At 40.4% G+C, this 26,595-nt stretch overlaps 2 protein-coding genes across 2 annotated transcripts; one reads left to right on the plus strand and one right to left on the minus strand.

Annotated features, from left to right (window-relative positions):
- The first annotated feature begins 2,100 nt into the window (after positions 1 to 2,100).
- PEX3 (peroxisomal biogenesis factor 3) lies at positions 2,101 to 14,773 on the plus strand. The gene is made up of 12 exons (XM_009704279.1): positions 2,101 to 2,235; positions 2,841 to 2,991; positions 4,255 to 4,336; positions 7,521 to 7,564; positions 8,762 to 8,886; positions 10,230 to 10,296; positions 10,396 to 10,450; positions 10,726 to 10,882; positions 11,770 to 11,840; positions 12,682 to 12,804; positions 13,840 to 13,936; positions 14,331 to 14,773. The coding sequence occupies exons 1-12, from the start codon at positions 2,101 to 2,103 to the stop codon at positions 14,412 to 14,414; spliced, it is 1,191 nt and encodes a 396-aa protein (XP_009702581.1). The 3' UTR covers positions 14,415 to 14,773.
- Positions 14,774 to 16,255: 1,482 nt separating this feature from the next.
- FUCA2 (fucosidase, alpha-L- 2, plasma) lies at positions 16,256 to 23,834 on the minus strand. The gene is made up of 6 exons (XM_009704280.1): positions 23,624 to 23,834; positions 21,641 to 21,980; positions 20,823 to 21,033; positions 19,219 to 19,409; positions 17,886 to 17,994; positions 16,256 to 16,418 (listed from the first exon to the last, which is right to left on the minus strand). Exons 1-6 carry the CDS (start codon positions 23,832 to 23,834, stop codon positions 16,278 to 16,280), a joined length of 1,203 nt encoding a protein of 400 aa, XP_009702582.1. The 3' UTR covers positions 16,256 to 16,277.
- Positions 23,835 to 26,595: the final 2,761 nt, after the last annotated feature.

The raw sequence follows: 26,595 nt of genomic DNA on the forward strand, positions 1-26,595 counted from the left end.
AAGTCCAGGTAGACAACACCCACAGCCCTTCCCTTATCCACTGAGCAGGTCACCTTGTCATAGGAGGAGATCAGGTCAGTCAAGCAGGACCTGCCTTTCATAAACCCCTGCTGACTGGACCTGATCACCTGATTGTCCTGTACGTGATGGCACTCAAGATGATCTGCTCCATCACCTTCCCCAGCACCAAGGTCAGGCTCACAGGCCTGCAGTTCCCTGGATTAGTTTTAGTTTCTTACAGATATGTTATCTGACTTGACATTATGGCAGTTCTTGGGATGTGGCTTTCTCTGATCCTGCTTCCGACTCCAGGTGACAGTGTTTTCATGTGACGCGTTCAGCCTGGACCTCTTAGAAGTCTGTGTTTTTTTCAGGTCTTCTGAGTTAATGCTGTGTGTATCAATATAGATACATCTGGTTGTTCTAAAGGAAAATGTGAACACACGTGCAGACCGATTCCCATGCTGGCAGCTCCTTGAAATGTCCCATAAGCCAGAGTAAATCACATCTGTTAGGGATGGGTCAAAGTTATGGCTTAGTCCAGGGGAGGTGGGGAGAAATAAGACTACTAGTAGCTGGTGGTGTATCATTTTAGACAAGTGTGTTTTTCTGGAAACTCCTTGTTAAACCTGGACGACAGTTACTGCAACTTTGGACCCTCACGAGGCACAAGCGTTCTTAGCATGGAGTAATCACACAGCTTTCACAACCGAGTGTTAAGCAATGAGCTGTCTCAATCTGAAAGGTGCTGCTCCGGCACATCGCTCCAGGGCATGGATGGGATTCTTTTGGGGTTGTTTGCATGTCTGCCTGGGTCCTGTGTACCTTCTGGAAGGGTCTTTTTTTGTACTTTTGACTTTTCTGCCACAAAACCTGGAGGTAAAGGTTTTATTTTGCAGGGGGAAAATGAACAAAAGTAATCATTTGGACAAGCGACTGTGTAAATGTAACGTGAAAAATGTGGTGGGATAAAATGATTGGAGAAATCTTGTGTTCAAAAATTATTTACTAATACTAAAAATTGTTGCTGTTTCAGTATGTTAGCTGAAAAAAAAAATTGGTACCCTGGCAGTTGTGTTCTAAATAGATATTCTTGATAGGAATTGATAATTTTTTAGAGAAAAATAATTAATTGTTATTTATGAAGTCTCACTTTGGTTAACAATTTAGTGGTAAAACTGCGTTCTATGTATATGGCACCGTAATTATTAAAGTTTCCATCTAACAGGGTGAATCTTCCACATGGCAAATGGTCAGTCTGCCTAAAGGCTGAAGCAAGAGAGAGTGACTTCCCCATTTTTATTTTATGAGGCTTTTGGGAAATAAATGGAAGGGACTGTAGTTGTTCCAAACTGGTCTGGCTTGTAGTTGCGTGTTAGGGAACTGCTGATATGAATAGCCAGATTTTTTTGCAACTGTGAATATTGGGGCACAAAGTTGACAAGCCTTTGGAAATACTGACGATAGTTTCGAAGAATGCATTGAAAGGTTTTGATGACACAAAAAGTAGCTGAATTCAAAATCTGGGGGAATTTGGGGGTTTGTTTGTTTGTTTTTGTGTATCAGGCTTATAAAAATAGTTTTAAAACTTTCAGCATTCAACAACTGTTAAATGCCTCATTCATTCAGATATTAACTTTGAAAGGTGAAAATTGAACTTTGAAGAACACAGTGTGGCTCTGTGTTTACGACTTTTGAAAGTGCTTCGTGGAACAAAATAAAGACTTGATTTGATATTCAGATTTCTTCTGTGTGCCATTATTGACTTGACAGAGTCAGAACTAACGCTCTGTAGAGGAGTTTCAGTACTTGTAGGATTGCTCCCCAGTGGACAGAAGATGATCAACTTGTACAGTAGTCTTTTCTACTTGGGTTTGTTCCTCCCCTATCTCCCACCCCTGCTTCTTTCATGAAAGAACATGAGAAGAACTTGTTACAAACATAAAGAGGTAACTGCTGCTGCCAGTGCAACGAATGAACTCGAATAGCAGATGTTATGAGCGGCCCCGGGTGGAGGAGCTTGCAGTGGGCAAAGGTACTGAGGATAAGTCTCAAAAATGTAGTGGTATCTTGAGGAATGGCTTAGGAAGGGGGACAGAGATGAGGAAAGATGAGAAGAGGGCTGCGGGCAGCCTGGAGAGATCTCTGAACCTTGGTCGTGTGGGAAGGGCAGCTGGGGGAAACTTCAAAGGGATGTATGTTGGGAGAGGAGGAGATGTAGAGCAGAAATTTTTGGTGGGTCTTTGTGTAAAGGGAGATTCATAGTGAGGGTGATGAGGGGTGATCCGATCCTCAAGGGTAGAAGAGTAGGGCTGGAGAGCAGGAACCAGCCCCACCACGCTAGGGTTCTTCCTATGGAAGTTTCACCACCAAGCAAAGCAAGTGTTGGTCTGCAACGTTTTTCTCTTACCTGATTTTTAAGACTTGAGTTTTATCTCTAACTTTTGGTAACTTTAGAAAGATATATTTTAAAAAAATTTAAATTTTCATCCATCTCTAGACCTATGCATTTCAGTTTATTTTCTCTATTCTTTGTTTTTGTTACCCTACGTTTTTTTCTCAATATTTGCTTCAGTCTGTTAGGTGCTAGTTGTTCACATTGCAGTAGCACCAAAAATGCTTTCTTTGAAAGGCAAGATACCTCTTCTCAGGAAAGTTTCTTCATTAGCCTTGATGTTTTAAATAATTTTGAAAACATTATTTTGGAGTGTTACTTTGTCCATTAGTATTAAAATACTCAAGACCCACATATCCCAGAAAACCCACTATGCACCCTTATGGTTTAAAATCAAAGAAAGGGGCTGAAGGGGCCTTCCTCACATTTTTAAAGCAGCTTGTAATATGAAAATCTCTCTGTAGGAGTCTATTTGCTGGGAAAATATGGGCAGAAGAAAATCAGAGAAATCCAAGAACGAGAGGCAGCTGAATACATTGCCCAAGCACGAAGGCAGCATCATTTTGAAAGTAACCAGAGGACATGCAATATGACAGGTAAGATAAGGAAATAGCTACTGCTCTTGATAGGTGGAATTATTTGGGGATTTATACTGCATATTGACAGGATGGAAGAAGAACAAGAAGTGTAGGTGAATTCAAAATCTTAATTAAATACTAGTGCATAAATAGAGTCATTTTGCATAATAAGAACAGAATCTGAAGAATAGAAGATTGAAGGGATTTCTAGGGATCATCTGAACCCTTATCCATCTATGATGTGAACAAATGTACATGCGGGTTACAATTTTTTGTCGCTTCAGGACCCTTTGTGTATTGCCCTAAACTGCATGTGGTATTGAGGTATGAAACAGCACCCAGATTCAAACAATACTGAATTTACAGCAGGATTGTTTTATTTATTATAGCATGTTGCTAGTAAGCTACACAGAGAGATGGTGGGTAATTCTTATTTACAAATATGGAGCATGTCAGCCTGTTAGTTCCCTCAATTTAACAGTTGAAAGGTACCTGACTAGCTGGGGAGCAAAAAGTGAAAGTATTTATATGACAGCACTGGTCTTTGGATTTTTGGAGAGGAGGTGGTAGAGGAGAGTTTAACAAAATCCTTGTCATTCGTGTAAATGTAGGCCATTCAAAACCATTTCTATAAAACAAATTGGGCAGCATTTTCTTTTCCTGTTCAAATTTGTAATGGCTTCTTGGGTGGCTGCAGATGCTTTCTGTGCGCCTTGTTTACCCTGACCAATTGGTATTTCATTTTCATCTTTTCCATTTTGTAGTGCTGGGATTGGTTTTACTGCAAGGATGAAGTTTTTCTTTGCCCTTCAGTGTACAAAGTACCTTCTGTCCAGCAGCATGCATTCTTGTCAAGATGTTTCATACTTTATTCTTAGTATTTGTTATGTTCTTAGTATTTGTTTGTATATGGTTCTCTTGTTGGGGATTTTTTTGCTTATTTGGAGAAATGCAACAGTGTAGATTTTTGCCAGGTTTTCTTCTGGGGAGTTGAAGGCACGTATATGTAGATATGTAGGATGTGAGTACGCATCTGCAGCTAGAGCCAACAAAGACACGTAGCCACGTAAGGGCAGCGTTGTGCCCAAGCTCCTAAGAGACAAGGAGGTAATTGCACTTCCGAGTACTCCCAGGGTTTCCTATTTCGCTTGTTCTCCCCGCTCTGCCTGTTGAGCAGTGGGATTTACGTTGTATAGCAGCTGTTGAGTGAGAGCTGGGGATAGGCTTATGAAGACTTTTTTGATGCTGACAGATATATTTTTTTTTTCTTTTTAATAACAGTGCTGTCAATGCTTCCAGCATTGAGGGATACCTTAATGCATCAATTAAATTCTGAGAGTCTCACGTCTCTTCTTAAAAATAGGTAAGACTGTTTTGTTAATTGTGTTAAAGATCACTTGCTTTGATTACAAGATGAGGTGGTTTTTTTCAAGGTATATATTTATAATGTAAAGAGCATGCAGGATTTTGGTTCTGTGTCCTATGAGTCACTAGTTTTAAAGTATTTTGAAATTGCTACGTAAATATTTTGTGTCATGTTAGATGTATTTTGATAGGTACGGCTGGCATTTCCCAAACATTACAAGAAATAATACTTCCTTCAAGATGCTGCAGTGAGAGGCATGTTTTTTGTTGAAGTGCTTATAAGATGGACAGATAAAAGTACTTAGAGGTTCTAGTCCTCTCTTAAACAGGACAGGAGATCTTGACTGAGCTGTTGATGTCATGTTTGTAAAAATGTTTATGCAATCTTGTCAAGGTCAGACCTGAATAGTAGTGGAAGGTATCCAAGATGAGATTGCAAATAGATGTAAGCTATGAGAAGTAATATTTTTTTCTTCTTTTTTGAAGTAGAACAAATAGGGGCATGTCATACATTGAGAGGAATGCTTCCCTGTCAGAACTAACACCTTTGGTTTCCTTATAACTGCAGGAACAAAGAGCGTATTTTTAAGTACATGAAGTGCATAATAGCTTACCTTAAAAGCAGAGTGAGCTGCTTGGCATTTGGCATGGAGTAGAAGTGTTATGTAGGCAGTTAACACAAGGTTTCTAACTCACTCTAGACTGCTTTTCTAGTTTACCTCCCACTAGCTTGTTTATATAGCTATAACTTCAGCTGTCCAGCATTTAATAGGTTGCCTATCCAGTCATTGTCTTTTTTTTCAGTCAAAAAACTCCCACAACAAGGCAGCAAACGTGATATTTAAAGTGGGAATTACAGCCTGAACGATTTTTATAATAGATTATCTGAGAATTTGCAGCTGTAATTGAATACTATTTACCCCAAACAACAAGAAATTAGGAAAAGTTAATTTTAATGGAATATTTAATATATTTGTCACAATAAGAGTTTTACTCAATGAAGATTTGACCTGAACGAATAAGAGATCTTATGGACCACCAGCTTTGTCTTCTGGACAGTGCAGCAAAATAGTCTACAAAGGCCTGTAATCCTTTGTTCAGTGATGAGGACATAGAATGCCTTGGTTTGTTCTCTGTAGTGTGCATTCTTTTATCAAAATATATATAATGTCTCTAACTTGTTGACTAGTTGAAACCATTTACAGGTATGGTGACATGCTTCTGAATTCCAATAATCCCAGTGAAAACAGAAATGAGACTTTTTGATTTTATTGTTAGGCATTTCTGAAAACAAATGTTTTTTTAAATGCTGTTACATGCGATATCCTGTAAGCGTGGCTGTCCATTTAGAGTGTGTCTTACTGTGGAGTCTGGGTCTTAATGCTTCCTTTTTTGACTTAGCCGGAGGAAGCTGGTTGAACTTTTTGAACTGAAAAGGTAGAGAAGGGGTTGGGCAGGCACAGATCATGGGACTGGCCATCGGGCCTCATTCCGCTTTGAAGTGATTCTTTGAAGCAGCTCTGCGTTCCTGTGCTACACATGGAAGTAGGTTTGTTCTCTTCGCACTTCCGTTTGAGAAGATGACTCAAATGGCTGCAGACCTTTGAGTGCCGTTGTTGTTGAATATACAAAAGAGTAGATGTGGAGATTTACCTTTCGTAATGTCCCTGAAGCTGTATTCTTTTTCTCACGTAATCTATGTTATGGCTTAACATGTTATGGATCTATGTGATCTATGTTACAGATCGTGTTATGGCTTAGGTACTAACTCCTTTTACTTAAAATCTGTTCACTTCCATAAATTTAAAACCTTTTACATTGTTTTAGTAATTTGGGGTGGCCAGTGGTACGTTGGGGGTGCAAGCAGGCTGAAGGCTTCAGTCTCCCAGAGAAACTTTTACGGAGGGAGCGGCACATGAGAGCACAGATGTTCTTGCTCGTTCTGTCCTCCTCTTTCCAAAGCAACGTGAGGGAATGAGATGAGGCCAAGTACCTGCTGCTGTCGCCTTGCAGATGTTGCGTATCTCCCACCTGCTCAGCACTTAGCTTTATTCCAAACCTCTGTTTTTTTGTTTGCATTGCTTTTTGCTTCCATAGCAGGTAATGGTTTTCCAAATAAATAAATGTGAACTCAAAGCTGAGTTTTGAGTAGCAGCTGAGTCTGACTCAATTGCAACAGATGAAGACTGAAAAATCCAATTCCACTGTCAGGCTTAATGCTTGCAGACTTAAACTGTTACCTGGCTGTTCCCTTACGTTGTGAGGAGAAAGTTTGTAAGCATGAGCTCTGGAAAATGTTTTGACAGAATAGGTGCAAATATAGTTGGCTGACGTTGATGTATTGGCCCCTCTTTCTCTCTTCAGTTGGCATGGAAAACTTGCCACTGATAAGTAACAAATGTGGTTTGGAGTCCTGTTATGTGTTCTATCTATAGAAATATTACTGTATTTTTTAACAGTCTTTCCTTTGGTTTGCTCTAGAATAGCTTTTAAAACTGTTGATTTAGCTTGCAAAAAGAGAAGCATGTTAACTGTTTCTGTGTGTGCCATGGATCCTTGTATCTCTCCCAGCTACCCTTTTTTTAATCTGTCTTTTTGGAGCTGTGGACTTCATAATTTATTATATCAGTTCATTTGCATTATTTGATAGCGGTGAGCTGCAAAATTCGTTGTTGTAAGTGATATAATGGGCAAACTAATGCCGAAGTGCATGTGTTATGCCTTAAAAGAGAAATGATTTCTAGTGAAAAATGTATTATTTTTTTATAAACTAGGTTACTATAAAATCAAGGTTAATTTGAACTTTCCGCCCTAGGTATTTATGTGTTAATTCTGATCCTAAGAAATTACCAAATGTTTCTCTAAGTGACTTTCACGATATGTTTCTTCCACGACAGAGATATATATAAGTGTATAATTGATAACATAAGTGTATAATTGACATCACTAAATGCTACATTTATACATTAAAGTTTGAATATCTTTTCTGTGACTTCATAGCGTATTGTTTATATACTGCTTTCATGAATGAAGCAAATCAATGTAGACATGAATCTGATCTGAATAATTATAGTAGTAAAATGAGTTCACCTTAGAGAACTGCTGTTTCATTTAACGTATTTCTTAATTTCCAAGGAAAATATACTTTTTAATGTTTAATATTCCATTTGTGTTTCCTACAGGCCAGCAAACAAGTTAGAAATATGGGAGGATTTAAAGATAATAAGTAAGTGGAAATGAAAGATGCCATCTGCATAATATTTAGCATAAATTGAAAATTACTCACACCCTTTAAAATGCACACTTTACACCAGGTTGTTGTTTCAGTAGATATGAAGAAGGTATAACGCACTACATGGCAAACTTCCTCCCTGCCCCCCCTCCCAAAAGCTCCTCATGAAGGAATTTGTCGTAGCCCCAGGGGAAGTTAGAAGCTCAGAGACAAAGGTGAAGAATTTTATTGGCCTTCATGTTACCCCGCTCCAGAAAACTTTGTGAGAACCCTCTGTGCAATCGCCAAAAAATCAAACCAGTTTTGCAGAAAGTTCTATGCCGAACCTACAGAAAACATCACTCAGAAACATAGGCCAGCCCTTCCACGGCCGGCAATTTCCTCTTTTCAAGCCTGTTGGAGAGAACCACCATAGCAGTGGTTATGCACCCTTTGGTTCATCTTTTTGTTTGTTGGGTGATGGAAGCAGTTGGAAGGGAGGGAAGAATAGTGAAGTTGGATAATTATGTAGTGACTACTACTGAGCTTTTTTTGCTACTTTTGAGTCCTTGGTACCATTTGTTATCCCTATCACCTCCTTGGGTTTGTCTTTCCTTTTGGCTTCCTTTCTCCTTTTCACACCACCTTCACAGATCCTACTTCTGAATCAGCTCCTTTCTTCCCATGTCCTTGCTACTCAACATTCATCCATATTTATTCATGTCACTTCTCCCACATGTCCGCTGTTGCCTAGTGGCTGGTAGCTGATCCTCATTTTCATTTTCTTTCTTTAGATATTAGCTGCTCCTGCCTTAGGTAACTTTATTCCTAAGCTGCTCTTACGCCTTCTGTTTCTTAATAGCATGATGAGGGCTAACACACTGTGTGTATTTCCTGACCTAATGAAGAAAGAGGATTTAACAGACATCCATTTTCCTTCTGGAGCAGCTTGTATAATTTTTATTTTTTCCCAAAATAACTTGTGTAGATGCAAAATTATATTAATATAGGACTTTAAATGGGGGACACTTTAGCTGTAGCTCTAGCACATATTAGACTCATGACCATCTTGGATGTGTGTTGTGACAACTAATGAAATAAATGTGACTATTTAAAAATCATCAGCAGTTCTGGAGTCTTGGAGAGCACTCTTTCTCCTTGACTCACCCTTATTTCTTTGACTTTGAAATTATTTTATTGTGTCTTTTCAAGGTTTCACGAGAAGCATCGTAGCTGTATATAGTACCTGTATGCTAGTAGTTCTTTTGCGAGTCCAGTTAAATATTATTGGCGGTTACATCTTCCTAGATAATGCTGCACTCTGCAAAAACGGCACAGTAAGTTTCTTGGTTTTGTTTCAAAAGTTGAACTTCCACTTTCTTGGAAGTGAAAGGATTATTTAGTGAGAGATAAAAAGGGCATAGCTTAGGAGTATGGCAATGAAACAAAGAGTTCTTGTAAGAGTGGGAGATGTGGAAGCATTATGGGAAGTAAGAGAGATTGATGTGTTTCAATAGCCTCTAAATTGGGATGATTTGGTGATACCGTTGCTGAACAAAATACTAGCAATATTGAAGAATACCTTTTGTCCACATTTGTATTGCTTAAAGAAGGTTACTTTGTATCTAAACACCAAGAGAAAATAATTTCTTTGCTTTCATTAATTTTTTGTGAAACAGTAATACCGTGTGAATGATCCCAGATATGCGTGCAAATGTGCATAAACGCCTAGGTCTTCCTAGCACATACATGAATTCCCTCAGTTAAATTTTCCTAGGATTAAAGAAGAAGGTTGTCTTTGAAATTTTGACTGTTTTGTTTAACTCCGTCTACCTAAATGTCTGTTGGTGGGGCCAGGCAAGGTAGAACACTTGGGTTTTGTTTATACAGTGTATGTATCGCTGCTCAATAAAAATAGATCAATCCCGTAGTAAGCAAGCACCCGTTGTAGAGAGTAAGATCTGCAAATTGGTGGACGGCTCATCTAAAAATAATGGGTGCAAACTTGGATTAGTTCTGATGTGCCTCCCCGTGATAGCTCCTGCTGAGAGTCAAGGAACAGCGTGTCAAGGCAGAGCCGAGAAGAGCTTTCATTAGGGAGGCCAGGGTTGATGGAGGTCGTGCTTCATTTTGTGAAACCCGGAAAAGCTTTTTTAAAAGGGGAAGATGAGTTTGGACTAGAAACACGTTTCCTTTCTGTTATTTTTCCAATAGAGGAGTGGGTTGGCAGGGCCAGCTCTGAAGCACTCGGCGGGAGCAAATCGGGAGCCTGTCTCAGTTCCTGAAAGCTGCTTTTCTGTCGGATAAGCTTTTGTTAGGGTTGAGCATAAATATCCTATTCCACTAGCTTTAATTTTTGGGGTGGTGAAGGGTCTAGTTTCACCAGCAATGGAGTTTTTTAAGAGACTCCTATATATGAATGAAAAGTGAAAGATTTTTCTGTGCCACTGAAGGTGGAAGAGAGATGAAGAGAAGGATGCCAGAGGACTTGCAAAAGGTCCATGGGTTGATGGCAGGAAGAGAGTTGGAAGTGACAGAGTTGCATGAGAATGGGGGAATCCATCTGCTGCAGGGTATTACAAAGATGAAGGAAATTGGTCACAACTGGTTTGAAAGGATTTTTGTGTTGTTCTCTACTGTTGACATCTCACAGGACTGTTGTGGTTTTTTTCCCCCACAGACACCACTAGCTCCCCTTGAAGTTCAGCAGCAATATTTATCAAGTATTCAGCACCTTTTAGGAGATGGTATGGTGCTTATTATGAGCTAACTACGCTTACAAAATTCTACTTTTTTCTAGACTTGAGCAAATAATTAGAATAATTTTGACACTTTCCTCCTTCTAGGACTGACTGAGCTAATAACTATTGTTAAACAAGCTGTCCATAAAGTTTTTGGAAGGTAAGAGTCTCTCTTCCTCTGTGATTAGCTTTTAAGTTTTATTGTGATCCCAAAACAATGAGTTTTATTAGAATCAAAAAAAAAAAAAAAGAAAAATGAAAAAGAAAGGCATACTGACTTTTTCCAAAACAATGTTTTTATTACAGCAGGCTATGTCTGCCTGCCAAACCAGTATCACAGACTGGGATCCTGTTACTTGTGAACATGTTATTGGTAGGAGGAGAAAGCGTCGTTATTCATTTTGCAATCAACACTGTAGTCTTTCTGCTTTCCAGTATTTCCCTTAAGCACACCCTATCTCTTCTGGAGCTGGAACAGAAACTTAAAGATATCAGGGAAGTAGTGGAACATAAAGATTCAGATCAGATTGCATCTTACTCTCCCTTATGTCATTATCTGATGCCAGATGAAGAAAACCCCTTGGCTACCCAGGTACTTGTTTCAGTTTCCTTCGCCTACATTTTTTCATTCTGTGGTCTCTGTTTGTTTGTTTGTTTGTTTGGGGGAGGGAAAGGCGTGTCACAGTCATCCTTATCTCTTTAATCTGGGCAAAGTAAAGCTGTGCTTTCTTCAGATTTGATTGAAAACAAGTGTTATCCTCAGACTGTCAGCTTTGAGCTCAGAAACACAGCCCAATTACTGCTTTTAGCCTGTGATGTATACTGTAACGCGATGCAGCTTAACTCAGCCATAAGCTAAATTGTATTACCTTGCACTCGTGTGCCGGCAAAGCAGAGATCAAGGACAGTTGTAGCACCTTGACTGATGCGCAGGAAGGTTATGGTGTGCTGGAGTCCTGCATCGCTTTGGGCTGGAAAATGAACAGGAGTCAAGAGAAAGGCGTATCTAATCTCAGTTATAATGTTAAAGTAATTTCCTAAATCTAAAGGTGTTTGTCTCCATCTGCACCACAGGTTGGAGAAAACTCATTCTTAACTTAGTATTACACTAGTGTAAAGAAGAAACTTAGGCCTCAGTGTGTGACTACAGGCACTTATCCCTTTAACTTTAGCTGATACGCAGGGTTTGTTTCAGTTTTGGAAGTCAGAAGTGGGAAAAATACTTTGCCCAATTAGTCTGGTATTTCCTGCTAATATTGTTTTTACTAAAAAAAAAATCCTACAGTGAACATTTAAAAGGAAAATTAGAATACAAATCATAAAGAATCTGATTTATGACAATAAATCTTTTCTTTTAAATAGATTTGACTCGTACATCTTGACTTAATTTCACGCTACAGAACTGTTCTATTTCTACTCTTACTCTTGCGGTTGCCAATGGATTTCTTTCTAAATTGTGACTGTCTTTGCTTTTTCTAGGCCTGTGGACTCACAGAGAGAGACGTTGCTACAATTAAATTACTTAATGAAACTAGAGATATGCTAGAAAGGTATAGAGAAGTCTCCTGTAGTTATATTAAACTCCTCCTCACAACTATTGCTTATGTAAGGCAATTAGTTTCATATAAAAAGCTGTCGACTTTCATTTGCAAAATGCGACTGCTCTGCTGCATTAAATTTTTATATTCACTAATTGTAGGCTGGGATTTTAAAAATTTGAGAGCTCTGAGACTTATTTGTAAGAAATAATCCTGCCTTAATGAGATGACCAGGATGTCCGTCCCAGTCAGAGTCCCTTCTCTCTTCCGCACCTTTTCTGTAGGTGTGCAGGAACAGAGAAGTTCTACTGCTAAAGCAGGGTAAATGGAGAGTAATTTTACTGGGTTTACTTGCTTTGATAAAACGAATGCCAGTTTTCGCTTATCAGAATTTAGTTTTAATGCATGGTTTTGAGAGTGGTTGTATGCATCCTTTTAGCAGAGAGCTACCGAAGTGAGGCTTCTGTAATAAACATTGAGTGTGAGGGAATTGAGCCAAATGCCAAACTATTCTTACAATTTAGCTGCTAGAGATCAGGGGCTCTTTAAGGATGAGGTAATTCCCTTCTGTCTTATTACTTATAAGATATAGAAAGAGAAGGGAGGAATGCTTTAGATTTATCTGGGGTTTTGTAATCTTAGGGTAGAGTTGAGGTGGTTGACTGATTTGCCGCAGAGTTACTGGGGAGCTGGTCTTTCTCGAGGTGGCTGTACCAACGGCCTTTTGCCGTACATCTTCCCTTACAGGAGGGACATCTGTAGCACTGAATACCTGCAGGGTTTTTTGGTCTGAAAAATAAATTCCAGGAATCAAACCGTTTTTTTTGTTGGTTTGTTTTCTTTTTTTTTTCAGTCCAGACTTCAGTACAGTTTTGAGCACATGTTTAAATAGAGGATTCAGTCGACTGCTGGACAATATAGCAGAGTTTTTTAGACCTACTGAACAGGACCTCTCTCAGAATGGCTCTGTAAATAGGTAAATGGGGTTTTTTGTTGTGGTTCTCATGTGAATTACAGGGAATTTCAAAAAGAGGCTATTGATTTTCCTGCCTACTTGAAGGTCTCATGCTGGAAATAATTCTGCTTCTTACTCTTCAAGAATAAACACAGTCTCCTCACTTCGGCCAAGCAGACAGCTAGGAGTATTGCATGTTTCTTCCCACCCATGAAATTGCTAGAATTTACATGAGGTATCTTTCCCACCATCACTTGGAGCTCTAAAAGCAGAAATCAGAAGACCTCCTACCTTCGGCTTTTTGCCTGAACACTCTCCAAGCAGACTGCCTTTCTAGCTCCAGAGGAGCTACCCCACGGGGAGATGTGCTGCAGCACCTGCCCTGTCAGGCCGTGAGAAAGACAGATAGCGTTCCCCTACACTGAAAAAAGATACTCACGTTCAGGATCTTCTACCTCTTCCTAGGAGACTGTTTAAAAATAGCTTTTATCCTGAAGTTAACTTTGGTTTTAAACAATGCAGTCAGAGTGTTACAAATCCAAAAGCTGAGTTGAAATCCTTCAAATATGATTTCTAAAATACTAAAATGAAAACCTTGAATAATAACTGGGTTTATGTATGTTTATTTTAATAACTCATGGCTCTCAAAGAGTGGTGTTTTAATTTAAATATATACTGTTTACATCACTTAAAACATCCCAAAGGCTGTAGTTTGGCTGTCTGTCCTAAGCCTGGTTTAGAGTTGGAAACAGCGTGAGATTGTAGACCGGCACTTCTAACAACTGTTTACAGACGCACATTAAAGACTCTGGCTAAACCAGAGATGAGAAGCAAGTGTGAAACTGTGTGTAATAGGAACAGCAGCAGAAATTTGCTTTGGTTCTTCTCTATATTACATGAAAAAAGGGGGAAAAAACTTCCATCTGTACATTTTAGTGTGCAGTCTTTCAACTCTTCTAAATAATTACTACTTCAAAAGTAATTGTAATAATCACAGTTTAGTGGCTTTACTAATGTCAGAGCAGGTTTAGGTCAGTATTTTTTGTTCTTTTCTAGTCTTTCCAGCGTCAGTCTTCCTTTAGCCAAGATAATTCCAATAATAAATGGACAGATCCATTCGGTATGCAGTGAAACACCCAGTCACTTTGTTCAGGTAAGAATCTTGCATATTTAAAATATCCCAACTAAAATTTGGAAATAAATGTTGTATATTTCTTTTTAATAACGTACTTCATTCTGTTTAATTTCAGTGGCTTTAAAAAAAAGTAGAAACAATTGGCATAACTTAAACTTTTTGTAAACTTGTATCTTCTGAAAATTTTTCTAGAACCTCTTCCCTCTGCTAAAGTGTGCAGAAGCACAAAAAGGTCTGTTGACTTGGTTCTCCTTGCAGTTCTGCTCATTAACCTTCCTAAAGCAAGAAAGAGAGTTACGTCTTGGGGGGAGCGACAGGTGCTTTTCTCATGATGAATTACGTACTGCAGCAAAACCAGGATAGTGGTGGATGAGTTTGATTAAAGCAAATTTATTCTTTAAATTTCTTCCAGGACCTGTTGATGATGGAACAAGTGAAAGATTTTGCTGCTAATGTTTATGAAGCTTTTAGTACCCCTCAGCAACTAGAGAAATGAACTGCGTATTTATAGGAATAGATGGTGTATTTATAACAAACCCCTTGTGACTACTGATGAGACTTGGGTTAATTTTATAGTGGTGTGGGAGTGGTAGACCAGCAGAAAGAACGTTCTGAAAAAAGTGGGAGTGAGCCCATATTTGTTCTAATAGAATTCTGTTTCAAACACCCATTAAAAATATTCTTGTTGCAAGAATCATTGTATGTAAAGAGTTTTCTATTAAAACAGTGGTTAAACTCTTCCGTAATTCATTTGATGATTTTTATTGCTTCTGAAAGGCATCTGGTGGCAGTATTACAACAAGTTACTAAACAACCTGTTTGTTTGCCTGGAGCGTGTACGTTTTGGAAGAAAAACTAATGACCGTGATCTAAGAATAGCACAGAGTAGCAGAATGAAGTAAGGTATTCTAGTTCGCCCAAGTTTTTCTTTTTCTGACTTTACAAATGTTGTTCCAGAGAGTCTCCCATTCTTCAGAAAGCCTTTGCCAACTGATGCACTTTCCTCTTGAACAAGCTGGGGAGGTGCTCGCTCTCTGCTACTTAATACTAAAGGGATGTGGATTTTTAGAAGTTCTCTTGTTTATGCTGTTCAAACAGCTACACTGTACACATCAACTTGTAAATATTTTATCTTAATTTGTATTGATTTTGAGCCCAACTGTCTGTATTGTAATAAAATATTTTAATGTAACATTTGCGTGTGTATTAACGTTACTAGCAGGCAAGACAATAGCCTCATTTGGCCTATCACTTAAAATCTTGACATAGTTGAAAGAATAAATTTAACTTATATAGTAATAGTTTTGCACTTATTAACATTACTCGGGGAAAAATAAACCTTTGATCTCTGCCCTGAAACAATTCATGCTTTTTGTTGTCCTATACCTCCCCCTCTTTGCAAACTTCCCACTGCCACTCTGGCCCCACAACTCCTGACACGTGCTCGGTTGGGGAATTTTGCAAGTTGGATGCAAGTCTACCCTCTGCTTAAAATGTTGTCTCTCTGCCAAAGCTGAGGATCCCTAGCGACGCTGGATTATTCCTCTCTTTTAAAAAATTTACTCATTGAAGTGTATGTTTTGTTTAATAGTCCCCAGGAGGCACCCGGTAACTGTGTAAAAACAATGGCTGTAAACAAGAGTCAGCTTTAACCATGTAAAATTGTAGAAAACAGCAAAAACCCCCTCCCACTTTACTTGTACCCCAGTAATGGGTAGAATTACTCCAGAGTAAGAACTTGTAAAATGAATGGTTTTCATGATAAGAAAGGAAGATGTACATATGCATTGCCTCCATGTGTTTGTGATGAATTCCTAACCCTTGGAGGACTGTTCTTGCAGATACATTCCCCTACTCAGCTGAAACTACCAGCTGCCAGTTGTTACGGACAAATGGAAAAAGTTTTAGAGAAAAACTGACAGTTTTGACTTCCACAAAACTGTACAGTTAGGTTTGTTGCATGAAAGAAGGTATACAACTGACTTCTGTGCATTTGAATGCTGGCTTGAGCTACCTTTGTTCTTTCTCATGGCTTCACAAATCTAGTGCCCATTTCCCCCCTGCCCCGTTCTTCACATAATTTGGAAAGAAACTGGATAAAAAGAGTGGAGAGGTCAAGGCAGATGCTGTTTTTTCACACAAGTTCAAACAAATTGTATGCAGAGATTCATCTACCTAGTGCTGGGTTTCAGGTGAGGTTCATTCCACTCCATCTTCTAAATAACAGCCCACCTGTCATGAAAAAGTGAAATTACTGATGTTTCTCAATCAAGCAAGTAAGAATTAGAAACCAGTGATGAGAAAGAAACTGGGCACAACATCAGCATTCCCTACTTCCCAAGGCTCCAGCAGTGATGGCTCAGTTTACATCAGTCAGTTGTAGAGTCCAGCCCCACTGCCATGGCAATTGCTTAGGAGTTAATTGAGGTAGAGCTATAATGATTCCCTTTTCTCCCAGTGCAACCCATTTCAGCAGTTCCTGGTAGCCAACCAGCTTCACCTGCGATCAAAACATAAACTGTAATTAGAACAGCGCCTTTTCAAAGTGCATATAATGGCAATATTGACAAAAGATATGTTGGATCCATCGCTACCTCACTATCCAATTAGCCTTAAATGCTACTTACCAACCAAATGAATGATAATTATTAAAGATAATAGAAAAATATTTGCAAATTAGATATGTAAGTAATAAAGCTAGTGATGTTGGGTCTTGAGAAGTACTTAGGGTTGCAAAAGGTACATAGACACTTTTCAGAAGTATTTGGGGTGGGATTTGGGTCTAAGCAGGGATCTAGGTGCCACGCGGTACGCAGGTTTGTATTGCCTGTCTCTGAAATGCCTGTTTCCCACAGTGGAACTTGTAGTTTTGAATGAGCATCACTGTTTCTTAGCGTGCAGCCAGATACCTCAAACAGAGCTGACCTGAAGAACCCTTCCATTAAACCACACAAATCAGTTTTATGGCAAGACTCTTACGCTAGCTGGTGAAGTGCTAAAAACAGTGGAGCAGTTGAAGACCAGTCTCTACCACTGAGGAACATTACTCTCTTGTGCACTACAATCTAGATGCCTCTCCAAAATTCAAGATGCATCTACATTGCTTCTGAAATTACGCTGTCTTCCTTACCACAGGGCTGTCTTGGCACTAAGTAGATTATTTTCGTATGGAACTAGACCAGAAGAGGCAGTCCAGAAACACCCTTAATGCATTTCAGCTGCCAGTGGACATCCAATGCCCAAGCCCAGAACAGAGCTAAGCCAAAGTGAATCCCCACCTTAAACGCACGGTGTTGCTATCACATCCTGATCACCAGCTGTTCTGCTCGCTAAATCTGCTTCCACTGGGTTACACTACTTGCTAATGCCCGCGTGGCATCCGCATCCTCAACTTCTGAGCCCCGCTTGCTATCATCAGACACACACCTAGGGTCACGCTGACTTATTATTTAGCCTCCCTGGGCAACGAAAACCACAGTGCACTCTCCCTTTGTGCAAGGCTTTGCCTTGAAACTACTGCACCGTTAGGGCAATTACATTATTGCCAAAGTCATGAGGATGGCTACTTAATCAAGAAAGGTCATGCCGAGTTAGAGTCTAAACAGGAAACAGGAGGGGCAGCAGAGTTTTTCCCCTGCTATTTGGCCTCTTTTTATGATCCTTAGTTTGCAAGCTAAAACATAGCCCAGTAACAACTCAGTCTAACTTTGTTGGAGAAGAAATGTCCCACTGGGAGGACTACGACAAGGAGGTCCCGGAACAAAAAACAAACATTTTGCTGGGTCTCTTCCAACATACTGTGTCCCAAGAGCTATGCATTCCCAAAGATGCCAGAAACTAAAATAAACACGATGGAACATGACAAATCCTAGAGGTGTTTTCCTTCAGAGTATGTTCATTTCTTGCACTTTGTGTTAACAGCCTCCCTGTTCTCAAGGGGAAGTTTGCGGGGGGTGTTGGCTTTTACCTGTGTTTCTCCAGGCTTAACCTGTGGCTCCCCCAGTTCCAGAATCCCAGAGACTGGCCAGTTAAGGAAGATGGCATTGACTCGGCCTTCTTTAGGGCTGAAAGTGTACCTGGTTGGAAGTGGGGAACAGAAATGCACGTCAGTTTTTACTTGTAAATTTTCCAAAGTGATATATAGACTGCTTTCAAGCCTGGAAAAACAGATTTGAAAAGTCGGCATTAATTACATTTTCACACACTTAACCATCTTTTCAGACAATTTATACCCTTTGATAAAGTACTGTTCCTTGAAAATATGTTCCATCAAGCTAGAGGTAATAGAGACTATTAAAGAACTTTAGCATGTAATAGCTCACTGCTGCTCAGCCATACAGGAAAGGGGTACTTGCAGGGCAGGGAGAATCATTAACAGGTAATTGTGGGCTCTATTCAGAAAAAATACGGTAATTCACGTCTATACACAAACATACAGACATTGCAGTAAAAAAAAAAATAATTAACAAGAGTACGTGTGACAATAAAGCTTCCACCTTGCGCAGCTAGTTTTTTAAAAATTTTATTTCAGCATACATTATCTACAGTACGTCCTTGGAAATCTTGTGGTATACACTTGAAACATTCCTCCCTCTTTCCTTCATTTAGGTACACTTTTTATTGCTCTTGGAAGTGGTTTTACTAAAGAGGAGTCAACAGTTCAGCATTTCAGGGCTAAAGCCAGCTTGCCAGATCTTCCTGGGAACAGGAGACAAAAGGCCCACTGAGGCAGAGAGGAGGGTCAAGATGAAAACCCTGACGGATCATTAAGACGTTACAGCAGCTACGAGGCACAAAGACAGAGGAGAGTCCAGAGGCTGCCTGAACTTAGTGACCAAACAACTGCCGTTACCTTCCCGTGCATTTTTGCCTTAAGAAGAAATGCAGAATATGCTAGACTGATTTCTAGTTTCTTTCTCTCTCTTCTTTCTCTCTAAACAGTGACATCAAGTATTCCTTTGTACAGATAAACACTTCATAGCAGTTTTATATTGCTGGATTTATTTGTTTTTCATAGTTTCTGTTGCTAGCTACACTAAGAAGCACAACATCACTAAGGAAATGCTTGCAACCTTCCCTTCAGCCTCGGCATCATCCCAAACCTACGGTCTCTGACACCTATCATCTACCTACAGCTTTATACACACTTTTATGTTACTTAAACTGACAAAAGGGTTAATTTCTTCTCAGCCTACAAATGAAGCTGGTGATTTCTGTAGCATCAAGTCATTAAGAATTTCAAAGTTTCACATACACTGCCGCTGCTTTACACAGCCTACATTTTGAGTCAGTAGCCTTACCACACTTCTGGTGTGACCGTGTCATTCTGGGCTCTCCATGGTTTCGTTCCATAGATGGCTTCTCCGTTGACTTTCAGCCAGGCACCCATCTGCCTCAGGCGTTCCTCAAATACAACAGCGATGCGACCGTCGTGAGTGGGCCCGATGTTCATCAAGAGATTTCCTCCACAAGACACTGTTTCTACAAGTTGCTGAAATGTTTTTAAACACATACACAGAGCATATGGTTATGGCTAATGAAATCATACATTTTAAGTACTTTCTAAAGTCTGCCATAACTGCTTCAGAACGATGAGCTGAACGCGTTATGTTACTGCTGCACGTTTAGACTTTGGGGCTTATCCCAACAGTCAATACAAAATTCAAGCCCCCATCAAACAAAGCTCTGCTGTCAATTTTTACGGCAGAAGACACCCCAAAATACATTTTTGCACCAATATGTCTGTCTGAATCTACATTAGAATCAGATCCTACAACTTTTTAACATTTCAGCTTCTGCAGGAATTTCATGAGGGTTTTACCAATAGAATGGATAGATGATTTCTCTACATGAGAGGAGAAATAAGGCTAATAAACGCCACTTCGTTTTTACTGAAGCTGAGAGAAGTAACTTCCTCCTTCTTCCTCTGTTTGATGCTCTCCCTATTTTACGGAGACATCTGTAAAACACAAGGAAGCCTTCTACAGAGTCCATAAATATTTGTGTTCACATCCACACTGCCCTCCAGAGATGATGGACTGAGATGTGCAAGTCTGAGCAACAGACAGCTGGAGACAGGCTACTGAATGAATTTAAATCTTCTGCCCCTGAAAAGAGGTTATTTCAATTTGAAATTATCTTTTGCGAGGACAGCACTAGGAACAGATTTGGATTAAGCAACAACAATCTTCCCCTCGCTAGCTGAATTTTGCAATTAAATGCATTTATCTGAAAGATCGATCAGTCTTCCTTTCATTCAGTTTTCCTAAGCTTCAAATCTTTCTTTATTACCTTAGACTAGCAAAGGGAATCAATGTTCTATTATCACCAGCTGTCTGCATCTGCTAGTGTTTATCTGTACATCTATAATAAGCATGTTGAGTTTTTTTCTTTAAACGAAGTGGGATGAAAAGAAAGTTTCTCGCTACAAGGTAAAATGACTATCGAGAGTTACAAACTTTCTAGCTAGAAGGGGGAAAAGATGTAGCCTTCAATCACGAGTTCCTAAACACGGACTGCGAAACTGCAACTGTTTGCTTCTCCTCAACTTAAGAGGCGCAGTTACCAGAAAAACTTAGTATATACAAGGAAATAACGAGGCTACCCAGATCAGTCCTTGGCCAGTTACCCACAGGGGAAACGGCTTCCAAGAAACTGACTGAATTTTTACTAGATAATTTTTCTCTTAGGTATTTCTATATATTAGCAAGAGTGACATGGATATTCCATCCTGCCAGTGTTAGGCTGCCAATGAACAAAATGATTTATTATTTCATCAATTCCTTAGTCAATTAAAATAATATTTTTTCTAAAAGTAGATACATAATTGAAATGTTATATAGCATAGTATAATAATCAGGAGGGAATATAAGAAGTTGCAGGCAACTCCTTTGTCCCACTGTACCTTCACCAGGTCCTGGATGGTGAGGTAATCATCGAGCTGTGCGTTCCTCCGGTACCCCCAGGACCTCTTGTCAACAGTCATACAGTTCTCCCACTTGTGAGGCAGGAGGTGGCCGGGGTTGTACCGGTCACTACAAGTGTAGAAGCCGCCATGCCTACAGATGCTGCCAACTCCCCAGCGGTCATTGGTCACAACCGTGTCCCGGACTGGACTGGAAACAAAGAAATTTTATGATTTTTATTCTATAAAATGCAGTCAGAGCCAGTGGAATTCCTTCCCCCACACACCCCTCCCAGAAGCTAACATTTAGGATGACTTCTGTACTATTCATTTACTACAGTTAGATTAAGTGCAATTTCAGGAATCCGTTCTCATCCTTTGCTAGTAAAAGGTCCAGATCGGGAAATATGCTCCAGACTTTCACAAAAGGCCTGCCAGAAATCAGCCTGTGCTTCACATCTGCTGCCAGATGTTCAGTCTGTGATGACAACAACATACCTGTATTCTCAAAATTATCCTGCTATCCTGTTTGTCTGTGCAGTAGACAATACTCAGGGAAGAATATGATTAGGCAGAACAGTCAATACCATCTTAACTGATTAATTTGCTAATGTGGTAAAAAAACATAAAACAGTCTTTTTCTAAAGCAAGCTTTGATAGTTCTAGCGAAGACCTGGATTCTGTGTTTCCAGAAAATTAATATTTACTCGAGTCCTTGTCAGTAGAGGTAACAGGTTCCACAAAATATACAGAAAATGAGACAAATTAGACACAGAGCAGAATTTCAGACAAGGAGCTAAACCATCATCATGATGTACCTGTCATTATACAGCCAAGCCAAGAAACCAGTGCTGTTCCAGTAAGTGTCTGGTGCATTCCCATTCCCATCAGACCAAATTATTTCTGGTTGGTACTTGCTCACAATTTCATAGAGTTCTGGTAATGATTTACTGGTTGGAAACTTTCTTGTCTTAAAGACATTGGCAGCATCCTCAAGGAAGAGAGGATTAAACCATTCAAACAGGGAATGATATAACCCAAAATGCAGGTCAGTCCTGTTTCTAACAGATGTTGCTAGTTCAGCCACAAGATCTCGTTTTGGTCCCACATCAACAGCATTCCAGTTCCAAGAATATTTGGACCCCCACAAAGTAAAGCCTGAAAAGAGAAAAACCGAAGGGTAAGAAAGGGAAGCAGAAGAGGGGAAGTTATAGTTCTTCTTTCTGGAAAGCAGTTTGCAAGTCTGCTGCAAAAACTAAATACAAAATAATAAAAATTATATATGTAATAATATTGTTATCTTGTTATAAAGTATGCCTATAATCTGTTTATGCGCGATGATAGTAATCATAACATCAGAACACCACACCAGATATATTTATGGTTTTTTTTATACATACACACATGCATTATATTTTCCAGTTCTGTACTGCTTAGGATAATTATTCCTTCTCCTTAATTGTTCATTCCATGGACATGTCCCAATTAAATTAACCAAAAAACACAGCAACTTTCAAGGTACCTACATTTTTGCTGAATGCATCAAATGTGACCTGTGAATACACATTCAACAATTGGAAGATAAAATGCTTTCCCAGTTGCAGAATGCACATGCTATCATTTGCATTCAAAGACACTGTTTACATCTTACACAAATGTTCACTTTTCATTTGTCTTGACATTTATAACAGCTCAATCAACTACTCTGTACATGTATGTAAGCAGAGTGCAAAAACTCCTGAAACAGTTTTTAAAACACCAGGATTGATGTTTCGGACATCCAGCAATCCAGCACAAGCACCGACAAGTACTACTGCACTGCAGACTCAGACCGCTGCCAGAGGAGCTCCACTCTCACCTTCAGGCTGCTTTACACTCATTGCCTAATAAATCTTGGAATATTTTTGTGAACTGGATAAATGTAATTGTATTGACTAGATGAACAAGCTAAAAATTCATGCCCAAGGCTACAGGACAGACGAAATGAATCATGGTTCTTCTGAAGTCTCTGGGAATTACACCACGGACATAATCAAGATCAAGATTTTATGTGTGTCAGAGCTGAGATTAAAATTCACAAGTTACGAGTTGCCAGTCTCGAACCCACATCTCCCCAAAGACCAACAACATTCACTAGACGTACTGTCATATTGCATCTTAGTATTTTACACTTCATTTGCTACCATGCTTCCTTCCAACCACTTTCTTTTTCTTCACTTTTCTCTGCAAAGCATCTCACAATTACAGTGCCAAAAATCAATCATGCCTGTAAAGTTACAGACCTGGTTCAAGGTTTTGGCTCCTATGCGCTGCATCAGGAAGAGCTGCACCCTGTGTACATTTCTAACTCTGAAGCTGACCCCTGGAACATACTCCTAAATTGCTTGAAGAAACCTATGTAGCTCATTAACTGCCTGTACACAGTAGCTCTCCATATGTTAAACAGTGCAGAATTCACTTTTGTGGTTCCTTGAGCAATAAATTGCACAATAAAAAATAAACTATGGCTACTACAGGAAGCTCAGCTGCCCCCACAGCTTCAGGCTGTCTTACCTATAGCAAGGGAACAATGGCACAATCTATTTTTCCTCCTATGCAAGCTTCATGGCCATAGTTTTTGTGTAAGAGTCAGGAAAATGCACGCACATTTCTTGGGTGGTTTGCTTCCTCTTTGGCTGGGTTGGGGCAGGTAAGTCTGCCTGGCTTTCTCTCTCTCTCTCAGAAGGCAAGAAAGTCACCTGGATTTTTCTTCTGTTGACAGAAATGCAACAGTTACTAACATTCACAAACCTTTCACTCACCTTCATGATGTTTTGAAGTTAAGACGACATATTTTGCACCTGAAGCCTTCAGAATATCTGCCCACTGGTTGGGATCAAAGAATTCAGCTGTAAACAGTGGCCCAAAATCTTCATAACTGAACCCGGGCGGGTAATTTGCCTCCATAAATTTCACATAGGGCACTCTCTTTTCCTTCTGCCAGTACCACCTACAAAACATAGAGGAAAACATGTCTGTGGGTGTATTTTTAGACAAAGAAAAGAGAATTTAAATATCAGCTGCTATTTGAGCTCACACTGAGGCGCACATGCACTGGAGGTACCTGACACTGGCAATAAGAAAAAATTGCTTCAGAACAGTATTAATTATCACAGATTTCCTTTTCTCTGTCTTCTTTGCCCATGCTCTACATCTTTCAAGCAGTCCACTTTGGAAAGGTCCCAGGATTTCATTTGGAGCAATGAAACAAAGCGCTTACACTTTGAGAATGGAAAAATGGCAGCCTTGTTCAGTACCCAAATCCAAAAACCGTACTAGAGAGCACAGGCAGATAGTCCATGTAAGCAGATCAGGTGGCACAAGGAACGCACTTTTTCTGGACTAACATAACTCACCCTCCTCAAGTCTCGCACATCAGCCATCAGGCACCTCTCCTCTGCCCCCCAACACTGCAACTCCTGCAACTCACAAACACGCAGGCCAGCAGCTTTACCTCTCTGCTGGTCCAGAGTCCTCTACACCAAATGCAAGTGAGTGACCTGATGTGTGAGCGCACGCTCACAGTCCCAGAGCAGGAGAGAGCTGTGACCGCATTGCCCTGCGGCCGCAGCACACGTGAGGCTCCGAGGCAAAGGCACCCTACTAGAAGGCATGTCCTCCAACAACCACCTGCCTCTGCAAGGTCCCCACACACTTACAAATGCACCTCCGTCAAAGGCTCTAACGTACAGGTACACATCCACCTACCTACCACGGCATAGAGATTTAGGAACTAGAAGGAAAAATAAGCAGGCTCTAACGTGCAGGCACACATCCACCTACCTACCACGGCACAGAGATTTAGGAACTAGAAGGAAAAATAAGCTGATGATCTCTTTTTGCACCCCACCTAGCAAAGACAAGGACAGTTTCTACCTTGTGCTTCTCCGTGGCAGCGACCAGTATCACCACTATTCCAACTGGTCTAGTCCACAGCGAGGCTTGGAGCTGTGCTCTGTGGTCCACGGGTGGTCTCTCACCCTCATCATGGGCAGAGATCATAAATCACCACTACAGCACTATTTAATTTCAACCTGCTCCATCCCTCCCCTACCTAGCAATGAAAGAGGAGCTCCAGAAACAGCACGCAACACTCCTTACTGCATAAACAGCCTTATTGCTGGAGATCTTCTAACAACAACATACGTTGTGACTGCTAATACTTATGGAGAAAAGGTTCTGAAAGCATTCGCCTTCCTGTGAATGAAGCCAAGCAGCAAAAATCCTGTTGGCAAATGTCTGAAATGTGTTTCTCCCTTCTGTCCTGAGCTGGACTCTGACCTCAGTTCTAGAAGAACACAGTAACTGTATGGATATTGTTGTAACCTTTCCAGACTTCAGCATAAACAAACATGATCTCTGGCAGTCAACAGAGAAAAAATAAACTAGAAGAAAGAGGCTGAGATAGCCTTCCTCATTGAAAGAACTTGAGAAGAAAAAAAAAAACCACCAACAACTGATTTTAAAGTATATAATTGCATAGAGAAACAGGCAACATCCTTGCTTCTCTCCCTTGGTCACATGGTTTGCTAACGTGAGCACTTCTACTCTGACATGATTAGATTCTAGAAACATCCTGACCAAGGCTGCGCAGCTCCGAGGGAAGGAGGACAGGCTGGGTGATATCAGAGTTTACAACCTTTCATCTGAAGCTGCTAATGCAGGACCTCAATCATCTGACTGCTCATGCTGCCAGAAGGCCCTGAAGCAGCTCTACACCCCATGTGCCTAAGGACGGGAGGCTACAGGAACAGAAAAACCAACTTCATCAACTACATCAGAGAGTTCTGGGGTGTTTTTAGAACACCACCACCACAATGAACACTTGACCCTGAACCTGCGTGCCACTATCGAAGCACAGCACTCAAGAAAAGGCTTGAGCCCAAAGCTAGCTTCCCCCCTCAGCCCCACCGGGAAAGTAATTTATTAGTAAATGCAGCCCACATTAAGAAACTGCTGAAACCCTTGAACATAACTCCGAAAAGAACAGACCAAATATTGTCAGAAAACTGTGGTTTGTTTATATCAATGTTGGTTTGTTTTATAAATATTGCATTTGAGGTTTAGCATAGCTCTGCCACAGAGCTGCTGTTATCTTCATACTGCAAATGATAACGTGACTCACTTCAATCACTTGATGTGTGTATCACCTGAAGTCATACAGGAAGTATTTGGTAGAGCATGGAAAGAAAATAGCAAAAAAAAAAAATATGCTTACAGCCAAAGGGCCTGAACCAGTGAACACTCACAAACCAAAGGTTTTATTCAGCCTTCGAATTAAAATTATTTGAAGGCTCAGAGCTTTAGGCTCTTTTAAGGGGAAAGTACTCTTCAATAAAAACAATAATAAAAAAATAAGAAACCCATCAACAGCGCAAAGCGTGCCCGAGAAAACTGCAGGCAGTTTGCCAAGCAAGGGCAGCGATGGAAGGGGTGGCGGACTCCCGCCCGCCCCACCGCGCCAGGCTTCTCTGGGGGCTGGAGACCCCCGCAGGGCCCGGGGAGAGCCCCTCCAGCCCGCCCTTCATCGCGGCCCCGGAGAGGTCCCCTTCGGCTGCTCAACCAGCCGCCTCCTTCACCAATGCTGTGGAAAGCACATCCTTCAGCTCTACAAGCTCTCCGATTAATCTGGTTAACGTTAGACAACACACTCAAGAGTTTCAGGGCTGGGCAGCCCGATGGCCAGACGTACCAGAAGCACACCCAGCTCCGCTTCCTCAGAAACGGCGCCAGA

This window comes from Cariama cristata, unplaced genomic scaffold, assembly GCF_000690535.1.
Source record: "Cariama cristata isolate BGI_N322 unplaced genomic scaffold, ASM69053v1 scaffold7527, whole genome shotgun sequence".
Lineage (NCBI taxonomy): Eukaryota > Metazoa > Chordata > Aves > Cariamiformes > Cariamidae > Cariama > Cariama cristata.